The sequence below is a fragment of the Chiloscyllium plagiosum genome, chromosome 35 (assembly GCF_004010195.1).
Source record: "Chiloscyllium plagiosum isolate BGI_BamShark_2017 chromosome 35, ASM401019v2, whole genome shotgun sequence".
Taxonomy (NCBI): Eukaryota; Metazoa; Chordata; class Chondrichthyes; order Orectolobiformes; family Hemiscylliidae; genus Chiloscyllium; species Chiloscyllium plagiosum.
In genome coordinates this window covers 9,636,349-9,663,517 of record NC_057744.1, presented here as the reverse complement: position 1 = coordinate 9,663,517, position 27,169 = coordinate 9,636,349, and the positions used below count along the sequence as shown (strand labels likewise).

Genomic DNA, 27,169 nt, shown 5'->3' with positions numbered 1-27,169 from the left:
AGTGCGCACTGTCCGGGGAGTGGAGTGTGCACTGCCCAGAGGGTGGGGTCGGTGTGGTGTGTTGTCCAGGGGTTGGAGTGCACTGTCCCAGGGGTTGGAGTGTGCACTGCCCAGAGCGTGGGGTCGGTGTGGTGTGTTGTCCAGGGGTTGGAGTGCACTGTCCCAGGGGTTGGAGTGTGCACTGCCCAGAGCGTGGGGTCGGTGTGGTGTGTTGTCCAGGGGTTGGAGTGCACTGTCCCAGGGGTTGGAGTGTGCACTGCCCAGAGCGTGGGGTCGGTGTGGTGTGTTGTCCAGGGGTTGGAGTGCACTGTCCCAGGGGTTGGAGTGTGCACTGCCCAGAGGGTGGGGTTGGAGTGCGCACTGTCCGGGGAGTGGAGTGTGCACTGCCCAGAGGGTGGGGTTGGAGTGCGCACTGTCCGGGGAGTGGAGTGTGCACTGCCCAGAGGGTGGGGTTGGTGTGGTGTGTTGTCCAGGGGTTGGAGTGCACCAGCCAGTTTGGCTGCATTGTCCAATGTGTGCTGAACTGCCCAGTTACCACAGACTTCCTAGAAACACATTGTCAAACGTTGCAGCTTGCACAGTCAAAGGCACAACCGCTTAAAATCTGGGATCCAAGAATCCCCGAGCAGCGCTGTGGGTGTAATGACAGCCTGTGCTTTGACTGAGAAGATAATTAGGGAGTGAGCTAGGCATTGCTGATGTCATGTTAAATACTCACTAATGTTCAGGCCACGATCAGAGAAAGGAATAGAAGTTTATGTAGATAGAGTCATAAATACATATAGCACAGAAACAGACCCTTCACCCTAACTCATCCATGCTGATCAGATATCCTACATAAATCGAGTCCCATTTGGCCCGTATCCCTTTAAACCCTTCCTATTCATAGGATTGGATAATGTGTGCTTGGAGGATATGCCTGTGGAGGACTAGGACTGTGTGGGCTTACAGGGCCAAATGGCCTGCTTTTGTGCTGTGAATGTATAATGTTACTGCTCCTGTTAGCCAAGCTGTAATCATCATTGAGTCCCTATAGTGTGGAAGTAGGCCATTCAGCCCACCAAACCATTGCCAATCTTCTGACAAGCATCTCTTTCCCCCACTCCCCACCCTTCCATAACCCTGCACTTGCCCAGGCTAATCCACATAGTGTATCATTTGATTGTGGGAGGAAACTGGAGCACTTGGAGGAAACCCAAGCGGACACAGGGAGAATGTGCAAACTGCACACATACAGTTGTCTGAGGGTGGAATTGAATCCAGGTCCCTGGTGCTGTGAGGCAGTAGTGCTAGCCACTGTGTTGCCTGGATACCTAGGAATTTTGCATAAATACAGCGGCATGTCAGCTTGTGAGAGTGTGAAACTTCAAATAGTGTGTCGCTCTGCAAATTTGCGTATTGAAATATTTTTATGATTACTTTTGCGGTAACTAGAAATTTTTTTTAAACATGAAAAGACATCAACTACTTTGAACTTTGGTAAAGTCATCATCGTCCTGCTCTCTTATTACAGACATGTTTAGTGTTGGTTTAACCTGAGGGTCACCATGCCTCAAGCAAGGGGAGAGGTTGAGAAGGGGAGACCTTCATAATAACTTAAGTTGGTGCAGGAATTTAACTCGTCACTATATGTGTTATTCTATAGCACAAACCAGCTGTTGCACAAACTGACAACCAGATTTACTTTAAGCTATACTGGTAATAGGACAGAAAAGAAAAATTGACTGCAGAGTGTTGACTCATACTTTGGGTTTGTTTGTAGCACTTCTTTATATTGCAACAAACTTTCTTTATATTACAGAGAGATGACTTCCATTCAGTTTCTCACAAGGCTGTCTTTGCCTCGTTTGGCCTACCATAAAATTTCTGGACGGAATCCCGGGGTTGTGTTCCTGTCAGGATTTAAGTCCGACATGAATGCAGTGAAGGCACTGGCCATGGAGGAGTTCTGTCGTTCAGCAGGGCACTCCTTTGTCAGGTACCATCTGAAAGTTTATAAATGATTTGGAGATGCCGGTGTTGGACTGGGGTGTACAAAGTTAAAAATCACACAACACCAGGTTTATAGTCCAACCGGTTTGCTTCCAATTAAACCTGTTGGACTATAACCTGGTGTTGTGTGATTTTTAACTTTAAAAGTTTATAAAGACAGTCACATTAAACAAAAAGCACACCTTGGAATGTGCTTCAGGCCAGGGCAGTGATAGCAAAAAAAGAGCAGCCATTGAAGTGGCAATCAGAATCAGAGGTCACAGCCTGAGGACACAGGGTAGGCCATTTAGGACCGAGATGAGGAGAATGTCTTCACCCAGAGAATGGGGAGCCTGTGGAACTCTCCACCACTAAACGTGGTTGAGTCCAAAACACTGACTATTTTCAAGAAGGAGTTGGATATAGCTCTTAGGGTTAAAGGGATCATGGGAGAAAGCAGGAAGAGGGTACTGAGTTGGATCATCAGCCTTGATCATGTTGAAAGGTGGAGAAGGCTTCTATTTTTCTATGTTTTGTGTTCTACATAAATTTGCTGGGCTCTGTTTTTATGCAATATATGAAAGTGCAAAAAACATATGGGGTAGGAAAAGAACAGCTGTACACCAAGCCTGCCCACACTCAGGATGGTGAGAGCATCCGACTTTGGAGCAGGAATATGTCATTCGGCTCTTTTGAACCTTCTGCACCATTCGCTAAGATCTGGTTATGGCCTGAACTCCACTTTCCTGTCCGTCTGCTCCATAGATCTTAATTTCCTTGCCTACTGAAATTCTGACTAGTTCTGCCTTAAATAACTTGAAGAACATAGCCGCCTGGGGAAGAAAATTTCCATAGAATGTTGGCAATCACTCACTAATGAGTATGGTTACCCACTGAGGAAACTCCGTGTCACTGGTGATGGGTTATGTGGGTCGTTGTGTTACTATTGAGCCCAAACCTAGAGCCATGTCTCTCATCACACATTCCTGGGAGGTGGAATTGGTTTTTAGTCTTGAGATTATTGGTGTTCCTTCCTCTGGCTCCTTTTCCGTACTTCCTCTTGCCACTGGGTGTTCTTAAAGAATTGTGTTCCTTTGTACAGGAGCTTCCTCTGCATTGGTTTAGTCTGATGGAGGGTCTCCCATTTATTGATATTAGATTTTCAGATTACATTACATTGTGGAAACAGGCCCTTCGGCCCAACAAGTCCACACCGCCCTGCCGAAGCGCAACCCACCCATACCCCTACATTTACCCCTTACCTAACACTACGGGCAATTTAGCATGGCCAATTCACCTGACCTGCACATCTTTGGACTGTGGGAGGAAACTGGAGCACCCGGAGGAAACCCACGCAGACGTGGGGAGAATGTGCAAACTCCTCACAGTCAGTCGCCTGAGGCGGGAATTGAACCCGGGTCTCCGGCGCTGTGAGGCAGCAGTGCTAACCACTGTGCCACCGTGCATTTCTCAAAGGAAACCTTCATGGACCCTTTGGAAAGCTTCTTTAGTCCTCCTCTCATTTGAGTGCTTTCCTTGAGCTGGTTCCCAGTATCAGCACGAATTCCACAACCAGATTTTAGTGAATGGTGGAGAAGGTTCAAAAGAGCCAGATGACCTACTCCTGCTCCGAAGTCTGATGCTCTCACCATGCTTTGGCAGTCAGAGCTCAGCATCCTCAGCACAAAGCCGGCCCAGCCGAGCTGGTTTTGAATAATCACGGCCTCGATGCTGGTGATATCGGCTGCTTCAAGGACACCAATGTTAGAATTCCTGTCCTCCCAGATGATGTGAGAATCCATCTTAAATAAGGTAGGTGGAACCTCTCAAGGGCCTTGAGGTAGTGTCTATATGTGGTCTAAGTTTCAAAGCCACGTTGAAGAGCCAGATGGGTGACTCTTTTAAAAAAGATCCTGGTATGAGCACAGTTTGGCAAAGACTGTGTCATTGCGTGTCCAAAGGCAGTGCTCAAAGATTAGATATAGTGTTGGGTTTTGCATTAATGTCAGCCTTAGGTAAGAGGTAGCTTCCCAGTTAAAGGAAATATTCCACACTGGAAGATTTTAACATAGATCTTGATGGAGAGGTGGACCAGAATTGTGATTTGATTGTCACGATTATTTTACAGTAAGAATACACAAATACAGTGAAGAGCTTGTATTTGTTGTCTTGAAATGGTGTCATTTTGAACAACTTAAGAATAAGGATGAAAAGAATGAAAAGATATAGCTCATCCCCATCGATGATGCCTGCGCTGCGATCCATCCTCCATCGCTTTGCTGCTGTCTACACTGCCCCTGGACCAAATCAATATTGAAGTCGCTGATTCTCAGGCGCCGTCTTTGGGCGCCGTCTTTGCTGCTGAGGCCATGTTCCTCCGTCTGGGGTGGCACAGTGGCTAGCACTGCTGCCTCACAGCGCCACGGACCCGGATTTCATTCCAGCCGCCTGAGGTTCTGAACTTGTTGCTGGTATCCATTGTGCTTGATTTCCTATTCTACTGGTGGGTGGCATGAAAGAAGGAATGAAATTTCATTTACATAACACCACTCTCAGACTTTGGACACTTCAAAGTGCGTTTGAGGCAAGAAAGTGTTTTGGAGGTATAACCATGGTAGTAAGGTAACCCAGGTTCCTTTAGCAGTACTTTGGCCTCTATCTGCACTGTAAGGATTCTATACTGTTTTGTATAACTCATTGGACCTTGAGCTGTGCGATGAGTTCACAAACGTTTTTAAATCATTTTTTCATTTCGATGATTCTTTTCAATTTTTCAGATAAAACTGACCACCCTTTGGGCCCAGCTTCCTTACCAATGTTGGATTCACCCACATAGCAGTGTGCAATTCAGTTGTGACCCCAATATGGTTTGAGTGACTTCTCTCTATGCTGCACTTCTGTAACTGAGGTTGTGAGGTAGGAAAAGAGGTCACGGAGATAACCTGATGACAAAATAGGTTTTCAGGTAGAAAACATAGTTAGAAACATAAAGAAGGAAGGAAGTAAATGGCTTGATATGGTCGAGGACAATAAAATCATTGGTATATTTGATTGTACTCTGTCTGCTTACTGAGCTGAGGCATTGACATTTAGAAGTTTTCACAGCCAACTAACTTAGCTAATTAAAATAACCAATTCTGTAAGTAAACAAGGAGAGGAACCAACAGTTCACATCCTGTTGACTTGCTCTGTAGAATGCTTCAAATTTTATTTTATATTCCTATTTATAACAATTGCAGGCAATCAATTCAACATCTTTATTTTCATTGCTTACAATATTTGGTCACAGATAATAAATCTATTATCAGTTGCTAAGGACTTACAGGGCACACACTTGCTCTATGAACAATCCTGATTAATGTGTGAACTTTTAAAATGAAATTTACCCTCAATTGATATAATATCTGGTATTTCTTAACATCGTACTTGGTTCCTTTTTGTTAGGCACTTTCTGAAATGGTTCATTTTACAAAGTGTGGAAACCTTCCCACCAAAACATCCAACGTCTTTGAGACTCGGAAACTGTTGCTGGTATCCATTGTGCTTGATTTCCTATTCTACTGGTGGTGGCTTGAAAGAATGAATGAAACAGCATTTATATAACACTACTCACAGGCTTCAGACACAAGAAAGTGTTTTGGAGGTATAACCACTATAGGAATGTATTTTCTAAACTCAGTACCATTCAGACAGGAGATGTATGGATCATCACCACTTATTAGTTCCTCTTCACATCAAATACCATCCTGTCATGGAACTGTCTAACTATTTCTTTACTGTCACTGGGTGAAAATCCTGTAACTCACTCCCCTAACAACACTGTGAGTGTTCCTACATCTTATGATTAGATTACTTACAGTGTGGAAATAGGCCTTTCGGCCCAACAAGTCCACATCGACCCTCTGAAGAGGAACCCACCTGGACCCATTCCCCTAACACTACAGGCAATTTAGCATGACCAATTCACATGCTATTAGCATGACCTGCACATTTTTGGACAGTAGGAAGAAACTGGAGCACCCAGAGACGAATGTGCAAACTCCACACAGACAGTTGCCTGAGGCAGGAATTGAACCCAGGTCCCCAGCACTGTGAGGCAGCAGTGCTAACCACTGTGCTACCGTGCCGCCCATGGACTGCATGTGGTTCATAGACTCCCTACAGCATGGAAGCAAGCCATTCAGCCCATCGAGTCCACGCCAACCTTTCAAAGAGCATCCCACCTAGACCTACCCCATTCCTGAAACCCTGCAGTTCCCAAGGCTAACCCACCTAGCCTGCACATCACTGGATACTACGTGTAATTTAGCATGGCCAGTCCACCTACTAGATGTCCTCTTGCACATCTTTGGACTGTGGGAGGAAACCAGAGCACCCAGAGGAATCCCACACAGATATGGGGCGAATGTGCAAACTCCACACAGACAGTCGCCTGAGGGTGGGATCAAACCCAGATCATTGGTGCTGTGAGGCAGCAGTGCTAACCTCTGAGCCACTGTGCTGGGTTCTGGATCTGAACAATTAATACTAGCCTTGCCATTGATCACACCCAGTGTAAATGTGTGCATTACAAGATTCTGCAAAGAACAATTAAATAATCTGCTTGCAGTTGTGTTGGTGGAGAAAAATGTTGGTGAAGAATGTCAGGAGAGCTCCCGGATCTTCTCTGAGGAACACCATTAGATCACTTCCATCCACCTAAGTTAGAGTATATGATTAGTTTAATGTTTCATCTGAAGACAGTACTTCCAACAGTATAGTTTTGAATGTCAATTGAACTTTGGTGTTATATCACTGCATTAGGGCTCAAACCTATAACCTTCTGACCTAGAAATGAGAGTGCTGTCAATGAGGATGGGTGCGTTATGTGGCTAGGAAGCCTGGTTAAGGCAATAACATTTCATTTTTAAATATCACTAAGCATCTGGTAGCTAGAATATCATTAACACTGGGAGAAAGTGAGGACTGCAGATACTGGAGATCAGAGTCGAGAGTGTAGTGCTGGAAAAGCACAGCAGGTCAGGCAGTATCCGAGGAGCAGGAGAATTGACGTTTCAGGTAGGGGCCTTTCCTGATGAAGGGCTCTTACCCGAAACTTCTCGGCTGCTGCCTGACCTGCTGTGCCTTTCCAGCACCACATTCTCGACTATCATTAACACTGGTCAAGGGTTATTAAATTATAACACACCCTGTGGTCTGGATCTATGGGATTATTACAGCACCAAACACTTCAATGGAAGAATGCATTTTTGAATTGCATTTGTAGTGTTCAACGCCTGCCAAAGAAATCTGAGCCTTCACTTGTGTGCGAGAGTGCACAACCTTATTAAAACTCAAACCTGTGCTGGCATTGGATGGAGAGGCTGACGTTTGCACTGCTTCGCTGAGAAATCTTCACGGTTCATCTTTCAAATTTGTTCTGAAAGACCTTGAAGAGAATGACCGTCCTCTCCTAAAGGAAAAAAATATCTGTGTGCATTTTTTTATCTCTCCCTAATTTCTAACCACCTTGAATGTGAAAGATAGAGGCCCAATGGTCCCATCTCACCTGCTGCACCTTGGCACAGTCAGCCCTCTATTATGGGAACATCTGGCTCGGTAATGTGCATTTTGCACAGAGAGCAAACTTGCTAATTACAGGAAGAAATATACACCATTGGTTATGTGCTTGTGACAGGAATTTCACCCTTTTGTGCATGAGCTCGAGCCAAAGTTGATACTATCAACAAACGTAATGTATGCATGCTTTCAAAAGAAAGCTTCAATTTTTTTTAAAAATGGCATCTGCAAAATCTTATTAAAACCAGACTCATCTGTTTGTTTCCTTTTGTGAACTGCAAGCTTTGTTATAGTTTCCACGGAAACAAGTAACTGCTTAATAATAATGCATAACCCTTTCCTCATTGAGTACTTCAGAGTCAAATTGAATGGCAAAACTTGGCAGAATTAACAGTTTGAGAGCCCTCACGATCTAAGGAAATCAATACTGTGCAAAAGTGCCAGAATGTCAGAGTCGTCAGACACGGATTTGTACTCAGCTATTCCCTGTATGGCACGTTTCCAAATTTAACAGAACAGTGGGAGCCAGTATTGATTAGACTCCTTCCCTAGCAAAGGGAGGCAAGGTCTGATGGTAAGTCATGGCTAATTTCGGAGAATATTGCAGTTCCTTTTTATTTTTGGCTGCCTTGATGCTCACATAACTTCTCAGGCAGCACTGAATCCATTACAGACAGCAATCTCTGACGGTCTGATTTTTGCCAAGCAGAATAAACACAGCCTGGGTGTAACAGTTAATCCTGATTACAACAATTCTCACTATATGTCTTACTTCTTCGCAAACCTGACAAATTTAAGGAGAATTTCTGAACCCAGAAAGAACTTTTGATACCCTTAGTTCCTTTTTGGATAAGTGATTGTCAATTATACATGTTTAAAATAACAACGTTTTGATATGTGGTAATGATACTGATTTCTGTACTATTTTGTTACGTTTGTGCTATATATTATAAAAGTGTTCATAATGAGCAAGTGTACATACTGTCTGGAACTCAAGCTAGTTGAACACTTCACTGTCTACAACTCCTGGGAATGAAAGCACTAGTTGCTTACAATAATTTCAAAGATGTAATTTAGAAAACAAATAGATGAAAGAGTTCTGTGTCTCTAAAGTAGAAGAGTCTCTGAACAGCCACTTTGGATTTAAGTAAAATGAATGGATTTAATTTTTATTACAATTTCAGAACTCTGAAGTACCCTATAGAAACCCAGTGCTAACTGGGTGGCATAATAGCTCAGTGGTTAGCTCTGCTGCCTTAGAGCATGTGGGACTCAGGTTCAGTTCCTCCCTTGGTCAATTGTCTGTGTGGAGTTTGCACGTTCTCCCTGTGTCTATGTGGGTTTCCATTGGCTGTCTGGGTTTCCTTCTGCAGTCCAAAGGTGTGCAGGATAGGTGGATTAACCATGTGAAATGCAAGATTATGGGGTGGGTCTTGGTGCTATGCTCTTTTGAAGGGATGATGCGAACTTGATGGGTTGAATGGCCTGCTTCCACACTATAGGGATTCAATGATTTAAGAACACAGTGATGTAACTGAATATTTAATACAAGAGATTCTTATGTCCTTTGATCTCCTGAGCTGATTAAGGGGAGAGAAATTCTTTTATCCATCTCTCTAAGACTAAAAGCAACTTGACAGTGGTCTTGCCAAGAAGCCAGAGAAACAGGCTTTTGGTCTGTCCAGCGATGTCCCCTGAGAAAGATCAAAGACATTGCTCAGTACTGCAGTGGAACTCCAAGATTGTGCTGCCATTGAACTGTTTGGCCACCTACAGTATGCAGACTTAATCTACTTCCATATCTGATAAAATAGATTCACTAATCACTGCATTTAGCAACTTGCATGGTTTACTGATGCAAGTTTAATCCTTGTCAGTTAAAATGTAGCATTTCCATGATACAGATTATGTTTGTGTCAAATTTTACCTAAAATATGAATTTAGTTTGTTTTATTTTTTAATCAGGCTGTCTTTTATCTGAGCTAGTCTGTGCTGCTATCTGCAGGTTTGATTACACTGGCTGTGGCAGTTCCGAAGGTGATTCTGAGGACTGCAAATTGGGAGATTGGAAGAATGATGTGCTGACAGTCTTGGACACTCTCACTACAGGACCACAGGTCAGCACTTATACCCACGTGTTTATTTCCATATCGTTATCATTCATTTAACAAGTTGGGCCCGACTTCATTTCCCTATGTTCGATTGTGAAACAGCTACCATTTGTTTCCGTATCCCCATCTTTAGTCTTTCCCTCCTCTTCTCCTCTGATGATAGTCATTCATAGTGGGCTATAGCAGAGTTCAACTCCCCCTCCCACTCTGCCGAGGACATGGAGGTCCTGGGCCTCCTTCACCGCCGCTCCCTCACCACCAGACGCCTGGAGGAAGAACGCCTCACCTTCCGCCTCGGAACACTTCAACCCCAGGGCATCAATGTGGACTTCAACAGTTTCCTCATTTCCCCTTCCCCCACCTCACCCTAGTTCCAAACTTCCAGCTCAGCACTGTCCCCATGACTTGTCCGGACTTGTCCTACTTGCCTATCTCCTTTTCCACCTATCCACTCCACCCTCTCCTCCCTGACCTATCACCGTCATCCCCTCTCCCACTCACCCATTGTACTCTATGCTACTTTCTCCCCACAACCACCCTCCCCTAGCTTATCTCTCCACACTTCAGGCTAACTGCCTTTATTCCTGATGAAGGGCTTTTGCCCGAAAGGTCGATTTCGAATCTCCTTGGATGCTGCTTGAACTGCTGTGCTCTTCCAGCACCACTAATCCAGAATATAGCAGAGTACTGCTGGATCTCCTGTACCCTTACAAAGATGAATACTGAGTGTCAGAAGCCAGCGGTAGTGTTAAGGTTCTTATCCTTGTGCTCCAGGACCTCACTACCTCCCTTCCTCTAACCTCCTCTGACCCTCGGAGATCTTTGTGTTTCCCAGATTCTAGTGCACCCCTGATTTCTTTCACTACGTTGGTGGCCTTCCCTTCAACCATTTAAGACCGAAACTCTACAGTTCCCTTCCTAAGCCTGCCACATCTTTACCCTTTTAGTCTACTTTTAAGGGACTCCTTAAAGCCTGCTTCTTTGACCAAGCTATTGATCTTAATAGGTTTCCTCGGTTTAATGTTAAATGATTGTCTGATTATGTTCCTCTGAAGCAACTTGAGATGTCATGTTATGTTAAAGGCGCTATATAAATGCATCTGCTTTTGGTGCTGTAGGCGGCTCCACAGGTGACTCATCTGAAGACAGATCTTTTAAATTTTTAAAAATTTGTTCTCCGCTGCGGCCTAAAATGGAAAAGGGCTGTTTTAAACCAAAAACTGACAAAAAAAGGGTGTACTTTAAAGATAATTTGTGAGTTATCTTGACATTTTTAAAATCCATTCATGGGGCATGAGTGTTGACAAGACCCAGCGTTTATTGTCCATCCCTGGTTGTCTTCTTGAACCATGCAGTCTGTTTGGTATTGGTACCCAGAATTTTGACCCAGTGACAATGGAAGGTACCGCAATTATCTTCCCAAGTCAGTATGATGAGTGGCTTGGAAGGGAACTTGCTGTAGTGTATTTCTGCCCTTGTCCTTCTAGGTGGAAGTGGTTGCAAGTTTAGAAGGTGCTGTCTAAAGAGCCTTGATTAATTTCTGTTGCTTGACGAGTGGTTTTGGATGGGAGGGAAAATGGCACAGCACAAAGTAAGGACTACAGCTCAGGGTGGCATTGATGAATAGGTCACTAGATTACCAACGCACGCTGTGTCAGTTCTTGGGAGACAGATGATGCCCATAGTTCCCCATAGAAGGCCGTTAATCTCGAGAAGAGACTACATGATTTATATTCATAAGGGAATCTCTGCACCCTTCTGTAGCTGTAGCTTCTAAACTTAAATAAAAATGACATTCTCTTTCAGTTGCACTCAGGCTTATTTTATCTGTCCCTCCTAATCAGCAAAAACAAGGTGGGCAGTTAATTAGCATAAAGTCAGAGAGTCATAGAGATGTACAGCACGGAAACAGGCCTTTCAGTCTAACTCGTCCATGCTGACCAGATATCCTAAATTAATCTAGCTCGCATTTAGCCCACATCCTTCTAAACCCTCCCTATTCATATACCGATTCAGATGCCTTTTAAATGCTGCAATTGTACCAGACTCCATCACTTCCTCTGGCAGCTCATTCCATACACACACCACCCTTGTTGTAAAAAAGTTGCCCCTCCGGTCTCTTTTAAATCTTGCCCCTCTCAACTTAAGCCTGTGCCCTCTGGTTATGGACTCCCCTACCCTGCAGTAAAGCAGTTCTGCCATAGACTGGAGGTCAAACCTCAAACCTCCTTGGTCTGTACCCTTCAGGATGTGGAGGAGCCAGTGTTGGACAGGGATGGATCAAGTTAAAAATCACACAATACCAGGTTATAGTCCAATAGGTTTATTTGGAATCTCTAGCTATCGGTGCTCCTTCATCAAGTAGCTGTGGAGAAGGATCATAAGACACAGAATTGACAGATAAATTCCTTGTCTTTTGGTCTTGCTCCACAGCTACCTGATGAAGGAGCAGTGCTCCGAAAGCTAGTGCTTCTGAATATACCTGTTAGACTATAACCTGGTGTTGTGTGATTTTTAACTTTGTACTCTTCAGAGTTGCAGGCTGAGGGAGCATTTTCTAATTCAAAACTTTGTTGTCCACTAATTAAAACATTTATTTAAACGCTTGTTTCTATTGTCTGCACCACCCCCTGCCCCTTTAGACTTGCAAACTTAAATGTGGATTAACAAAAGGTAAAGAAATTATATGTATTCCTTGTCTTCCTTAGTAATCACAGAATTCTAAAGCTGGGAGGGTAAAGGGGTGGTCTAATCTTGGTGTGTAACAGAGTCATGGCACAAGAAAGACTTCCTGCCAAACACCCCTCATTGTGAAAAGCTATTTTGGGAACTCCCCCATCCACTCATTTGATTTGGTTTGATTTATTGTCACATGTACCTAAGCACAGTGAAAGCTTTGTTTATGAGCAGTACAGCAGATCATAGTAAGCAAGGACAAACAGATCATAGGGTGAAAAAGAGCCTTGGATAGAGTAAGGCATACAGGTTACATGGCAAAAGACGTGCACTAAGCAAGATAACATTAACAAGATCAGCATTATTTGAAGTTAGAGAGTCCATTCATCAATCTAATAATGACAGGGAAGACACTGTTCTTGAACCTGCTGGTGTGTGTGTGTTCAAGCTTCTGTATCTTCTGCCTGATGGGGGAGGTTGTAGGAGAGCATTACCAGGGTGGGGTGGGTCTTTGGTGATGTTGTGTGCCTTTCCGCGGCAAGGTAAATGGATGAACGTTAACTTCTGTGATGGTCTGGGCTGTGCACACCACCTTCAGTAGCTTCTTATGGTTGTGGGCAGAGCAGTTACCGTACCAGTATGGTCAGTATGCAGAAAGCATACTGGTCAGTATGCTTTCTGCAGTGCATCTATAGAAGTTGGTGAAATGGTTGGGGTGGAAGGGGCTGTGGGGGAGAGTTCACCAGGTCAGAATTCTTGTTGTTTAAGATGTCCAAACTTCACATGTTATTAGTGGGCTGATTTGGCCACAAAAGTGTTGGAATCTACTTAATAGCTTCTTCCTAGATTTTCTCTTAAGAGGAGTTCAGAATCATAAAGATTCGGTGAGGAGGAAGTATTTCACTGACAGAGGTTTTATAACCAAGGGAAATAGATTTAAGGTAACTCTCTCAAAAGAACCAGGGATGGTATTAGGAAACATTTTTACTCAGTGAGTTACTAGAATGCGCAGTTGAAAAAAAGGTGGAAGCTGATTCATTCGTAACTTCTGAAAGACTATTGGAAGTATGTGCAGGAGGAGGAAGGAAAGATAGGGAGTGGGACCAATTGGGTAACTCTTCAAAGAGGTGACACAAGGGCGATGGGCTGAATGGCTGACTCCTGAGCTGGCTCATTCTGTGGAACTCATTGAGAAATGTGTGTACACTTACAGAATCTAATGTTCTTAAAGGGATATTTCTGTTCCTGTGAATTATTAACCAGAACCGGGGAAGTGAAGGCTTCAACGCAAAACAGTGTTCTTTTAATCCTCACGGTGAAAAATTCTCATGCTCTTAAAACAGGCAGCCACTCTGCTGAAATGTCATTGTGCTACTTGGATATGACAGGCTGGACGCAAAAACAGCAATGAACCAGCCAATGTACTAACCAGCTGGAAGCAGCTATTGTTGCTTTTTGGAAGGAGTATACTCCAGGGAGAGGCTGCCTACCTAAGGATTTGCCAGGAGAAATGAAACACTTCACATTAGCTCTCCAGTAGTTTTTGTACAATGGAAGCATTGCCCAGTCGGCTGCTTTTTTTTTTTTGCTTTTTCCTTGGGTTGTGCCACAGGCAAGGTCAACATTTATTGCCTGTCCTGAATTGCCCTTAAAGATGGTGGTGAGCCACCTTCTTGACTGAGTGACTTGCTAGGCCATTTCAGAGAGCGGGTCAGACTCAACCACATCAGTGTCGATCTCTTCATATGTAGGTACAGTTGGCAGATTCCTCCCCTAAAAGATACGAGTGAACCAAATTTTATGTAAATCCAGTAGTCTCATGATCATTAATAATTTGACTAATACTTGGATTTAAGTTCCACCAGCTGCCTTGAGGGGGATTTGAAACCGTGTCTGTAGAGTGTTTACTCCAGAGCTGTAAATTACTGGCCCAGTGATATTGCTGCCATGCCACTACCCTCCAAATGCACAGCAAAAGCTTCTTGGTTATAATGGGTTCAACTTAAGCTAGCTCTGAACTACACATTTAATCTCAATGCATTGGACAAAAGTGAGGAAAAATCACCAGGGCTGTTACACCTATTCCACAATCTGTCCCACAAAGTACATTAGTCTGGCTTTCAGATCAGGCTTGATCACAATGCCTCTTCGAGGTTTCAAAACTGGACAGCACGGAACTATATATACATCTCGGGTGTACAGTGGTAACTTGAGAGAGTTGCTGTAGGGTAGCCAGCATGTGTGGAATTGCATTGAAGAAGAGGATGGTGTTTTGAGGAGAGGTTTGGGGTGTTCGATGGTGGTTGATGAATGCAGGATTAAAACTATTTTAACAATTGTCTTTATTTTATTGTTGGAGTGTCTAATCTCAGAATTGCCTTGCCACAGGGCAAGATTATAATGCATCTGTGATTTCTGGTTTGCATATCAATGATCAGGAAATCAATATTTAATTCCTGGAATTGCCAGGACATTGCTGGAAGATTGGTATTCCTGATAAAGATAACAATAGTGAGCTTATATGTATATAGCTTGTGTAGAATGGTTAGTATGTGTAGAGTGGGCAGTACTGCATTGTTTGCATTATTTTACTCTTTACGCCTTCCTCCAAAATAAGCGTATTCTAGAAAATGTAGAGATTATTCTTCAAAGAGTAAAACTTCTTTTCCACATTTAGCACTCCTAATATGATCTGGTGCTATATGAAAGCATGCTAAAGGACAATTGCTTCATTTTTAGAAAACATATCTTTATGATGCATTAAATGTAATTTTCAGGTTAAAACTTATTGGTTGCCTTGAATCTAAGTGCCCTAAATCTCCACTTACCAGCTCTTATTAACACTTTACTATCTCTTACTGACACTAACTTTTACTAGTTCTTACTAACTTACCAACTCTTACCAGCACTTACTAACTTTTATATTAACTACCTTTTTACTGATACAATTCTTAATAATTTATCAACTGTTGCTAACTTATTAACATGTATTGACTCTTACTTATTAACTGTTGCAGCTTCCCTCTGAACATAACTAGGATGAGGCCATTCAGCCCCCGTGCCTGCTCCACCATTTAACATGATTCTGACTGATCTCATCCTAGCCTCAACTCCACAACTTTGGATCCACTCCTGAACACCAGTTCTGAACACTTCCATCTCTCCCTGGCTTCTTCTCTCCCACTTGGTTTCTTCCACACCCCAAGTCATCTCGATATAGGGCAATGCTGCGTGATCAGACAGTGAAGGGCTGGGCAGGGATTAAATCAAAATAGAGTCAGAGGGGGAAATAATACACTCCATTCCCCGCGGTGCCCACCTCTCCCTGAACAATTCCAGGGTGCTGGTGGACACCGCGTGCTCCTTCTCCAGAGACACCTGGGCTCTAACGTAACCGTGGAAGAGGGGCAGGCAGTCAGCCCTAACGACCCCCTCCATGGCCCGCTGCCTGGACTTGTTTATGGCCAGTTTGGCCAGGCCCAGGAGCAGACCCACAAAGAGTCCTCTGAGAGACTCCTCTTTCTTTTTTCTCCCCCACATTACTGCCTAACGGGGTAGTGCTGAGACTCCTGTTTCTTTTTTTGTGTGTGTGGTGTGTGTGCAGGTGAGGGACGCAGTGAAAGACACCAGGTGTACAAATCTTTATTCAATTTCCCACCACCAGGAAGAAAAGAAACACCCAAGTGGCCAGTGACAAGCAGTTCCCTTCACTTCAAAGGGCAATGCTGTGTGATCAAACAGTGAAGGGGAGGGCAGGGTTTAAATCAAAATAGAGTTGGAGGGAGAAATAATACACTCCACTGCCTGCGGCACCCACCTCTCCCTGAACAACTCCTGGGTGTTGGTGGACACCGCATTGTCCTTCTCCAGTGACACCCGGGCTCTAATGTAACCGCGGAAGAGGGGCAGGCAGTCAGCCCTAACGACCCCCTCCACGGCCCGCTGCCTGGACCTGTTTATGGCCAGTTTGGCCAAGACCAGAAGCAGACCCACGAGGAGGTCCTCTGAGAGATTCCTGTTTCGATTTTTTTCTCCTTTGCCTCCCACACTATCGCCTAACAGGAGTAGTTTTTTTTCCAAACCCCCCACATTACTGCCTAACTGCGGTAGTGCTTATTTTTTTCCCCAGCACCCATGGTGTGTGTGTGCAGGTGTGAGACACAGTGAGAGACACAAGGTGTACGAATCTTTATTCAATTTCCACCACCAGGAAGATAGGAAAACACCCGGGTGGCCAGTGACAAGCAGTGCCCTCTACAAAGGGCAATGCTGTGTGATCAAACAGTGAAGGGGAGGGCAGGGATTAAATCAAAATAGAGTTGGAGGGAGAAATAATGCACTCCACTTACTCCGGTGCCCACCTCCCCCTGAACAACTCCAGGGTGTTGGTGGAGACCGCGTGCTCCTTCTCCAAGGGCACCCGGGCTCTAACGTAACCGCGGAAGAGGGGCAGGCAGTCTCCCCAGCACCCATGGTGTGTGTGTGCAGGTGTGAGACACAGTGAAAGACACAAAGTGCACCAATCTTTATTCAATTTCCACCACCAGGAAGATAGGAAAACACCCGGGTGGCCAGTGACACACACTGCCCTTCACATCAAAGGGCAGTGCTGAATCGCTGGTTTATTTATTTATTTTTTCTTTCTTTTTTTTTCTTAACCCCCACACTACCGCCTAAGTGCGGTAGTGCTTATTTTATCCCCAGCACCCATGGTGTGTGTGTGCAGGTGTGAGACACAGTGAAAGACACAAAGTGCACGAATCTTTCTTCAATTTCCACCACCAGGAAGATAGGAAAACACCCGGGTGGCCAGTGACAAACACTGCCCTTCACATCAAAGGGCAGTGCTGGGTGGTAGTGCTGTTTCTGTCTGTCGGCCAGGGCTCCCTGATTGGCCCAGGTTAACAGCCGCAGTCAGGGAGCACATACTCAATGTGATCCACTCGGCCAATCTCGTTCCAATCACTACTTCATGCTAAATTGAAAATGTGGTGATAATAGAACGAATGAGACCTGTACTGGTTTGTGCACTGGTCCTTTAACATCTCCACGTTTTGGGGATATTATCATTTATTTGACTGTTAATTTCATGTCTTAGCTAAATGTCTTTCCTTCTCTATCCTCATTATTTCAGGTTCTTGTTGGCTCCAGCATGGGTGGTTGGCTTATGTTATTGGCTGCCCTTGCAAAGCCAGAGAGAGTGGCCGGATTGGTTGGTATAGCAACAGCTGCTGATCATTTTGTAACTCTTTTGGACCAGCTCCCCTCCGAGGTAAGAGATTGTAAGTGCACTAATGTTTAAATAGTTGAATGAGTGAAAAAAACAGGTGAGAGAGTACGGCATATCTGAAAAAACAAGTCAGAAAATGCTGAAATTCGTAAAAATCTGTAAAGAGACAAGATAGATGAATCTTTAGAATTTGTGACAAAGGCCGTGTGCCCTTTTTGTTTTGCAGGACTATATTTGCTGCAAATTCTGCTTTTATTGTGAATAATTATATTCCTAGCTAAGTGATGATTGTCGGTATATTGCCCCCATTCATTCCCTTGACACCCTCTCCAAACTGGGGGAAAGTGAGGACTGCAGATGCTGGAGATTAGAGTCAAGAGTGTGTTGCTGGCAGAGCACAGCAGATCAGGCAGCATCCGAGGAGCAGGGCTTTTGCCCGAAACATAGATTCTCCTCCTCGAATACTGACCTGACCTGCTGTGCTTTTCCAGCATCACACTCTTGACCTTCTCCAAACATACTATTTCAATGTTTAGTTCATATTTTGCACTCTTTTATTTTTTTATGGCAGCCTGCTTATTCACCAGGACTCGGCTATTTCAAAACATTCCAGCTTCCACCTCTGTATGACAGAGCTCACTCAGAGGTTTTTCAGAGTTCTGAAGAAGACGTTAACTCTGCTTTCTCTCTCCACAGATGCTCCTGGACCTGCTAAGTCTTTGTAGCATTCTGTGCATTAGAATTCTTTACCTGATTTGCTTTAGATCTGACCGGAGGGGAAAGGCACACCCCAAGTGTAAAACATTACAGTGGTGACATTTCAAAGTATTTAATTGGCTGCCAAGTGCTTTGAGGTGATCTGAGGTTTCCAAAAAGGTGCTACATAAATGCACGTTCTTCCTTTCTGAGACAGCTTTGAGCCAACAGCCTGTCATGGTTGCAAGAGCTGATCCCAAGCTGGGTAGAATTTCAATGAGATACTTTGCACCTTATTTGTGGAATTTCCTCTCTGTGCAAACTTGACGAGGGCTTAAGGCAATTGGATTGGTGGCAAAACATGGCTCGCTTCGTGCCCTCTTGAGCTTTTTAAGATTTTCCATTATTTTTAACTACAGCCTTATAGGTTTATTGGAACAATAGTTTTTGGTTTGGTGCAGACAAGGTGGACTAAACGGGTGCCTTCTGTACCATAACAATTTGTCCATAACAATGGACAAAGGTAAAAATCACACAATACCAGGTCATAGTCCAACAGGTTTATTTGGAATCAATAGCTTTCAAAGTGTTGTTTCTTCATCAGGTGGTTGTGGAACAGAATCATAAGACGCAGACTTTACAGCAACAGGATTGCACAGTGATGAAGAAGCAGTGCTTTGAAAGCTAGTGATTCCAAGCAAACCCGTTGGACTATAACCTGGTGTGCTGTGATTTTTAATTCTGTGAAGTGTAGAGATGCCATCGCAGATTTCAGGGAGTTGACACCAGCTGACGTCAGTTCCCAGGTGTTCTTTTAAATATTGCCGAGTCAGCATGTTCTGAGATGTTATTACACCCCTCTGGCGCAGGTGGGACTTGAACCCAGACCTCCTGGCTCAGAGGTAGGGACCCCTAGGTGCTTCTTACTCCAAGCACTGCCCTGCCCAATTCAACTGAAGGAAAAGATACACGCAAAGGATGTTAATTGGACAACGTGCCAAGCCCTGTTTGTAATGCTATGTTTTGAGAAAATTACAGGGTTGCTTAGTTTCAATAAAGGTACTCCCTCCGAAGTCTCACCTTTTCTTATAAGTGGCATTGAAGTATTTCTGCAGTGTTGATGGATTCCTTCCACGTCTGGTCGGGCAGCATCCGAGGAGCAGGAGAGTCGAAAATTCAGGCATAAACCCTTCATCAGGAATTTCAATTGCGCCCACGTGCCCTACCAAGTCCTTGCAACTTTTACAGAACAATGAACTGTGGACGCTCAAAATCTGAAAAAAAAAACATAAATTGCTGGAGAAGCTCAGTAACACCTGAGCTTAACGTATTGACCCTGCTTCCAAAGAGCCTCTGCTGAGATTTCTGCAGCAATTTCTGTTATCAAGTTTGTTAGAAATGGATGAGATTTCTGTCTCTCCTATTGCATGTGCCTAATCTGTGTCCTTTCCCTCCCTCTTTTCTTTCATTGTCAGGCCAGAGCAGATATTGAGAGGACAGGCAAATACAATATGCCATCCAAGTACAGTGCCAGTGGCTTCTACACCATGAGATATAACTTTATAAAGGAGTCAGAGGAGCACTGTCTGCTACAAAGCAGCATCAACATCTTATGCCCAGTGCGGCTCTTGCATGGCATGAAGGATGACGTGGTCCCCTGGCATGTTTCCGTCAAAGTGGCAGAACAACTTGTCAGCAATGATGTGGACATCATCCTCCGAAAAAATGCAGAGCACAGGTTTTCAGAGGATGAGGATATCAAGCTTCTGACTACTGTCGTTAGTGAGCTACTGCAAAAGTTAACCGAGAAAGATCTAAAATGAAAGAAACATAGTTGTGTTGGAATTCATTGTCAGTTAATGTTAACCAAAAAGATTAAGCAGGGGCTTCACCTCTGTTTTTGTTTTGTGCTGTCGTAAATCAAGGGCGAATGTTAGAGAACTGCGGCTGTTGAATTAGAATATTCTTTATATTTGAGGAAATGTGATCAGACATAATCTCCACAGCGAATAAAGGCTTTGTATAACTGCCAAAGACTTTACAATGTTTTGCTCCTCAGTTATTTCACCGGTGGAAAGGCAACTTCAAACAGCTTAGAAAGGATGTGGAATATATTTTTTATATATGTGTGGCTCTTAAAGTTCACTGTTTATGTACACAATACTCTGGGTGCTCAGAAATCTGAGTACTTTAAAGTGTCATAGTTAATATTTCGAGTTAGCTGTGACTTCAAACTTCTTCAGAAGGGTCGTACTGGACTTGAAATGCTAACTCTCTTTAGATGCTGCCGAATCTGCTGAGTCTGTCAAACAGTCCCTGCATTAGAATTTCTTACTGATTTGTTTTGGAACTGACTTAAGGTCTGTTTCCTCTAGGTCCTCTAGTTAGGGGTAAATGTCGAGTAATAGGGTAGGGGGAATGGGTCTGGGTGGGTTACTCGTTGGGGGAATCGGTATGGACTTGTTGGGACAAAGGACCTGTTTCCATACTGTAGGCATTCTAAGGGGAAAGACACTTGCCAAGTGTAAAACATTACAGCGGGTGACATTTCAAAGTATTTAATTGGCTGCTGACTGCATTGAGATGATCCAAGGTTCCAAAGGTACTACATAAATTGTTAAGACACAGAGGCAAACCTTCTGTTAATTAAACCAAACACCCAGAAAAGCTCACATTGCCACATCTTGTAATCTGTTAAAATATGAGTGACGGAGAACTCCACTATTAACTATTTAAACAAAATAACATGAATTTATTTTCTAACTCTAAAAATGAACATTAAACAAAAACCATTCACAAATCTAAGCCCCCCTTTCTCTTAACTGCTTACTATCTGCCTCCAACTCTATAACAATAACCTGTTCCAATAAGACCCTTACTAAAACTACAAGAACTAAATTTCAAAACCACACAGTGCCTTTTCTTCTGTGTCTGCACTCTTCTAGCTGCTGAATTCCCCGGGTCGTCTTCTTTCGTTTTACTGCGAGTATGTTTCAGATGAAAAGGTACCTTTGATAGAGAGTGTTTTCTAATTTCTTTGCGAGCAAGACGTTAGATTGGCAATTAGCTCTCCAGGGGTTTTTCTCTCTCTATGGCAATTGCTATCTGACCAATTTTCAAAATGGCTTGCAACATCAGATCATCTCATTGGTTCGATGTTGGCAAAACAATAAATTCAAACTCTATTGCATTTTAGTATCTTGAGGCAAAATTTAAACTGATTTGGTTAAATTCAAGTTGTTGTCAAAACATTAACCAAGACTCAGGTATCTATTTCACAGCCAAATGTTACATATTTTGAATTTTCTGGTACACTCTAGGACTGCCATTAGTCATATGCACAGGTCTTATAAGCTCTCAGTTCAGAAGAACATTCAGTCTCTTAAAGGTAGAGTACATACCTTAAACTTCATAAGAAAATGCATATTTTTCCCTTCCGGGGCAGCTTTGAGTTGAAATTCCCACAATTTTGCAAAAGCTGATCCCAGATAAGTTGCAGCAAAACTGGGGAATCACCTCCCCTTGAAAACTTGGCAGTGGCTTAAAGTGGTTGGAATACTGGCATGACAGGGAGTGAAAAAGAAATTCAAACGTATTCTTTAATACAGCTTGATGAGAATCTCTACGTTAATGTCTGAGGCTATAATTTCCCCTGTCCCTTTCGATCACTTTATCTTGACAGAAACTAGCAGTTTTGTTTCATTACAACAATAGTCTCGCCTCTGGAATGTGTGAAACATTTTGCATTAGGAATGGCCAGCCCTTCTGTATTTTTTCATTTGGAACAGCTAGGCATCTTGACAATACGAGCTCAGTCCTCTGTATTGCACTTTTGACTTCACCATTCTTCATCGAAACGACCCTCCCTCCATTTCCCACAACACTCCCAATCAAAAACCTAATCTGGTGGGATGCACATCATGTCCTTTACAGATTCCTATTGAATAAGAATAGGAGGGGATTGGTCCAACAAGGGAATAAATCTACCTCACTAGATTATGGCCCCCTGCTGGCCAAGGTTAAAAATAGCACCCATCATATGGAGAAGTAACTAAGCAAAATTAAAATTGTCATCTGGAGTGTTTAACAAAGTTACTGTGGGGGGAGGGGCGATGGGGAGTGAAATTCTTTGTTCATAATGAGGATAAAATGCAACGGTCTCTGCATAGCGATGAGGGATAGAGAACCTGTCTGATGCTCCTTCCCAGTAAGGAAGGCTGTGGCTGTTCTATTACCTTTGATCAGCTAATGCAATAGGGCTCTGCAATAGGAGCTGCAGAATATGGTTCACGTTGTCAGCTAACAAACTGCTTACTGGTGTACTCTGCCCACGGAGACGGATTCAGTTTAATAAACCATCTAACTGGCATTTATATCCAATGAAGTTGTTACTGATTAGGCTGAGAGGTAAGGTAAGTGGCTGGTGAAAACATTTGCAAAGGTATTTCAAAGACATCTGTGCAGAGACTGATTGGTCCTGGGGAAATGTCATGCCACTTTGTACAACGATCGCAAACAAAATGTGACCCGGTAGCATTGACCAAGTCTCAAGTTCCTGTTGAAATCATTATAAAGTTGCAGGTGTTCATCTGCAATGCTGTTTCAGTCTGTGTGTTGTTTCCATGTGAATATATCGAGGATTGATGGCCAGTTTTCTCTAGGGGGGGTTCTCCCAATCCCTTGTAGCATCTTCAGTGGAAGGGTAGCAGTCAACTCCATTAAGATCAAAATTCTCAAGATTGGGGACAATTATGCAAAGACTATTTAGGCTTTGACAGACCTGGCCTCTGAACAGACTTAGTTCCATTCCTCATACCAATTAATAGTTTTCATTCGGAGCAGCGCTCCGAAAGCTTGTGATTTCAAAGGCTATAACCTGGTGTCATGTGACTTCTGACTCTCTCTCCGCCCCTCCCCCCCCAGTCCAACACCGGGACCTCCTCATCATGGCTATTAATTCAGTGACATTATTGTGACTATATCTCCACCATTCCACTTGGGCCAGAGCCACTTACACTTCTCTTCAGCTTTCCCTTAAGGATCAAAATAATAATTTTTCCTTTTAAAAGTTATAGCCAGATCTCCAATGAGCATTCAGTAGTGGATCTCCACCAATATCCCCAGGTTATTACAGGAGGGAGCCCTGCACTCATGATCCCTTGGATACTAATTTGTATTGATTTGAGAGTGTCGCTGGCAAGGCCAGAATTTGTTGTCTATTCCTAATTGCCCTGCACTGAATAGTTTGCATGGTCATTTCAGAGGGCGGTTAAGAGTCACACGTAGACCAGTCCAGGTAAGGGCGGCAGATTTCCTTTCCCTAATGGGCATTAATGATCCAAGTGGGTTTAGACAATGATAGTTTCAATGGTTACCATTAACAATACGAGCTTCCAACTTCACATATATTAATCAGGTTACCCGATGAAGGAGCAGCGCTCCGAAAGCTTGTGATTTCAAAGGCTATAACCTGGTGTCATGTGACTTCTGACTCTCTCTCCGCCCCTCCCCCCCCAGTCCAACACCGGGACCTCCTCATCATGGCTATTAATTCAGTGACATTATTGTGACTATATCTCCACCATTCCACTTGGGCCAGAGCCACTTACACTTCTCTTCAGCTTTCCCTTAAGGATCAAAAAATCTAGTGAAGATTTACTTTCTGGATTGACGCATGAAGAATAAATATCTGAGACAAGCCCCGGACAGCAACCAATGCACATGGAGCTTTAACTGCAACTGGAAGCGGAGTTAAAAAGTTGGAAATTTAAAAATATAGACACAAAATGGATTTTGCGTTTTATTATATCTGAACAGTTTCGCGTTACAACAAAAACAACGCTGTACAGTAAGTTGTAAAATTAAATAACAGCATTGAAACAGACAATTTCTCATAAAGGCCCCAAAACTGTGAACCACTGCTACATAAACAAAGGCAGGATCATTATTCTTTGCGTGTTTTGTAAACATAAAGTGAACTCTTCAACGCTTTTGCCTTCACAAGACTTTATTTTAAATAAAAAAGTATGTTAAAGACAAAGGTTAAAGACAGTCCTGGTCTTTGGATGATGTGTACACATCAGATTGCTGACAGTTAATACAACTGAAGCCTGAACTCTAAAAGTGAACAACTCTTATCACTCAGAGCTTGTGGCAAATTGAAAACCGCTCAGAAAAGTTGTAAGATGCCCGAGTGAGGAGTAGTTGAGTGAGGAGTAGTTAAACAATAGCATGGACCAGCTTAAATCTGCACTCTTCTCATAGTGTTTCAATAATGAAGTTACCCACCTCCACCATGAATGAACCAAGTCACACGACACCAGGTTATAGTCCAACAGGTTTATTTGAAGTCACAAGCTTTCGGAGCGTTGCTCCTTCACCTAACGTTACTCCAAAAGTTTGTGATTTAAAATAAACCTGTTGGACTATAACTTGGAGTCATGTGACTTCTGAAATGTCCACCCCAGTCCAACACCAATACCTCCACCTCCACATCCTGAATGAACCAGAGATTCCCTGCTACAACAGACAACATTAGCAAAAATCTACACGTCGATTCTAGAATTATCTAAACTTCTAAGTTTTGCGCTGCAATCTGAATGGATTAATTTGACTCCTACAGAAAGACTTTGATTATGATGTTCCCAGATGCAGTCCTGGACGTATAATTCTTTGACCTTGTTGCGGTACACTGACCTTCAGCAACCATCTCAAGGTTGGATTTAAAGTCAAACATTTGTTACACATAAAAATTCAGCAACAGTCCTTCGTGTTCAAGAGCAGCATCAATCTTATTAAACTAATTGCATTGGGAAGAGTGGAACTGTTCTATTTGTCAACTCAAAGTTTAAAAAAAATTAGAATATGAAGATACTAATAATCTTTATCTTCTGGTTGTCCCTTTCAGTGATATCTCCAAATAATTGAGTAGAGGAGAAAATGGTTTAACTTTTGTGAAGAAACATTAGATTAGAATATTTGGCATTGGCTTTTAGAAGTAACTTTAAGATTGAAAGTCTACAATTTTGTTTTAGGTGGGGGGCTGTGGTGTAATTATACTGCCACACTGATACTAATGTAAGACAATGCTTTACAAACGTTTTACTGCTATGACCCCATTTTAATTCCTGATGTTCAATAACACTGGAGTGAAAATTCAGGAGGTAAATCTAGTTCGACTAAAACATGCACACTTGCACGTTATTTTGCAACAGTAGTCAGACCTCAATGACCTGTCCATCAGGTCACACACCCCCCTAATAAAAAAGTACACAAGGAACCTTGCAGCTGTGAGCATGCTGCCAGCTGATGCCTCAGGGCCCCCGAAATCTCACAATATAGAACAATACAGCATAGGAACAGGCCCTTCGGCCCACCATGTCTGGGCTGACCATGATGCCATTCTAAACTGTACCCATCATGCAGGATGTCCCTAGAGAGGGGAATAACAGTGTTTAACAGTACTTTTGAGACCTTGCATAGCCAGTGGGCACCGCAGGAGTCGGAGCACATTGTCTCTGCCATCAACAACATTTTAGTTTCAAATATAAATTTCCTTTAAGGAACCTAATTTTTGGGGCACAGTTTCTTGAGGCCAGTTTGTTACTTGCTAATTTGTTAGGTTTTCAGAACAGCAAAAAAAACACAACTTTGATTTCATCTCTCAGTTACCATTTGGGAAGACCTATAGTCAGTAAACGTTAAAGCCAAAACTTACACTCAAGTCTCCTCCCATTCCATCAGCAGAAGCCTCTCTCCCTTGTCCCTTCATATGTTCCTCTGAATTCCACTTAAATTAATCTATGCTGTCATCACACGGTATGATTAAGATGAACAAGCTCCACACTCTCACCATTCTCGGGGTCAAGATGTTTCTTCTAAATTTCCTGTTTGATTTGTCAAAACCCTTCATCCTTTTAAATAACTTCATTAGGTCAATCCTCATCCTTCTCTTTTCAAGAGAAAGTGAACCTTGCCAGTTCATCCTTTCTTGGCAGGTATGGCGCTTAAAGATTTAATATCATCCTTGTAAACTATTTATGCATCTGTTTCAGCACATCTGTAACCTTTTAATGTTGCAGGAAACATGACCCAATACTCCACATTTTAAATTACATTCAGCTACACCATGGAACCCAAATAAGACCTTAAGACATAGGACTGGAAGTAAGGCCATTCAGCCCATCAAGTCCACTCCACCATTCAATCATGGCTGATGGGCATTTCAACTCCACTTACCCGCACTCGCCCTGTAGCCCTTAATTCCCCGAGAGATCAAGAATTTATCAATCTCGGCCTTGACGACATTTAACGTCCTGGCCTCCACTGCGCTCCATGGCAATGAATTCCACAGGGCCAACACTATCTGGGTGAAGAAATGTCTCCACATTTTCGTTCTAAATTGACCCCCTCTAATTCTAAGACTGTGCCCATGGGTCCTAGTCTCACCGCCTAATGGGAACAACGTCCCAGCTTCCACCCTTTCTAAGCCATGCATTATCTTGTATGTTTCTATTCGACCTCCCCGCAACCTTCTAAACTCTAATGAGTACAATCCCAGGACCCTCAGGCGTTCATTGTATGTTAAGCCTACCATTCCAGAGATTCCGTGTGAGTCTCCACTGGACAAAAATCTGTCACTAGTAGTCTTCAAAATTAGTTGTGAGGGACAATACAGCATTTACTAAGGTTACTAGTATCAAAAAAGCTGGGAACTAAAAATAAATCTCAGTTTGTGCTTGAACTTCACTGATGGAGACTCCCACAGCTACCTAGACTACACCTCCTCCCACCCTGCCCCCTGTAAAAACGCCATCCCATATTCCCAATTCCTTCGTCTCCGCCGCATCTGTTCGCAGGAGGGCCAATTCCAATATCGAACAACCCAGATGGTCTCCTCCTCCAAAGACCGCAATTTCCCCCAGAC

At 43.3% G+C, this 27,169-nt stretch overlaps 1 protein-coding gene across 2 annotated transcripts in view; it reads left to right on the top strand.

The window, feature by feature from the left end:
- The window catches only part of LOC122540637 (palmitoyl-protein thioesterase ABHD10, mitochondrial-like), a 35,910-nt gene extending 15,633 nt beyond the window's left edge, over positions 1-20,277 (top strand). For both annotated transcript variants that reach the window (XM_043676624.1, XM_043676625.1), the window contains 4 exons: positions 1,802-1,978; positions 9,536-9,647; positions 17,452-17,589; positions 19,719-20,277. In XM_043676624.1, the coding sequence (XP_043532559.1) occupies positions 1,806-1,978; positions 9,536-9,647; positions 17,452-17,589; positions 19,719-20,066 (771 nt within the window). In that variant the 5' untranslated portion in view covers positions 1,802-1,805 and the 3' untranslated portion in view covers positions 20,067-20,277. The remainder of the gene's footprint in view (positions 1-1,801; positions 1,979-9,535; positions 9,648-17,451; positions 17,590-19,718) is intronic.
- Positions 20,278-27,169: the final 6,892 nt, after the last annotated feature.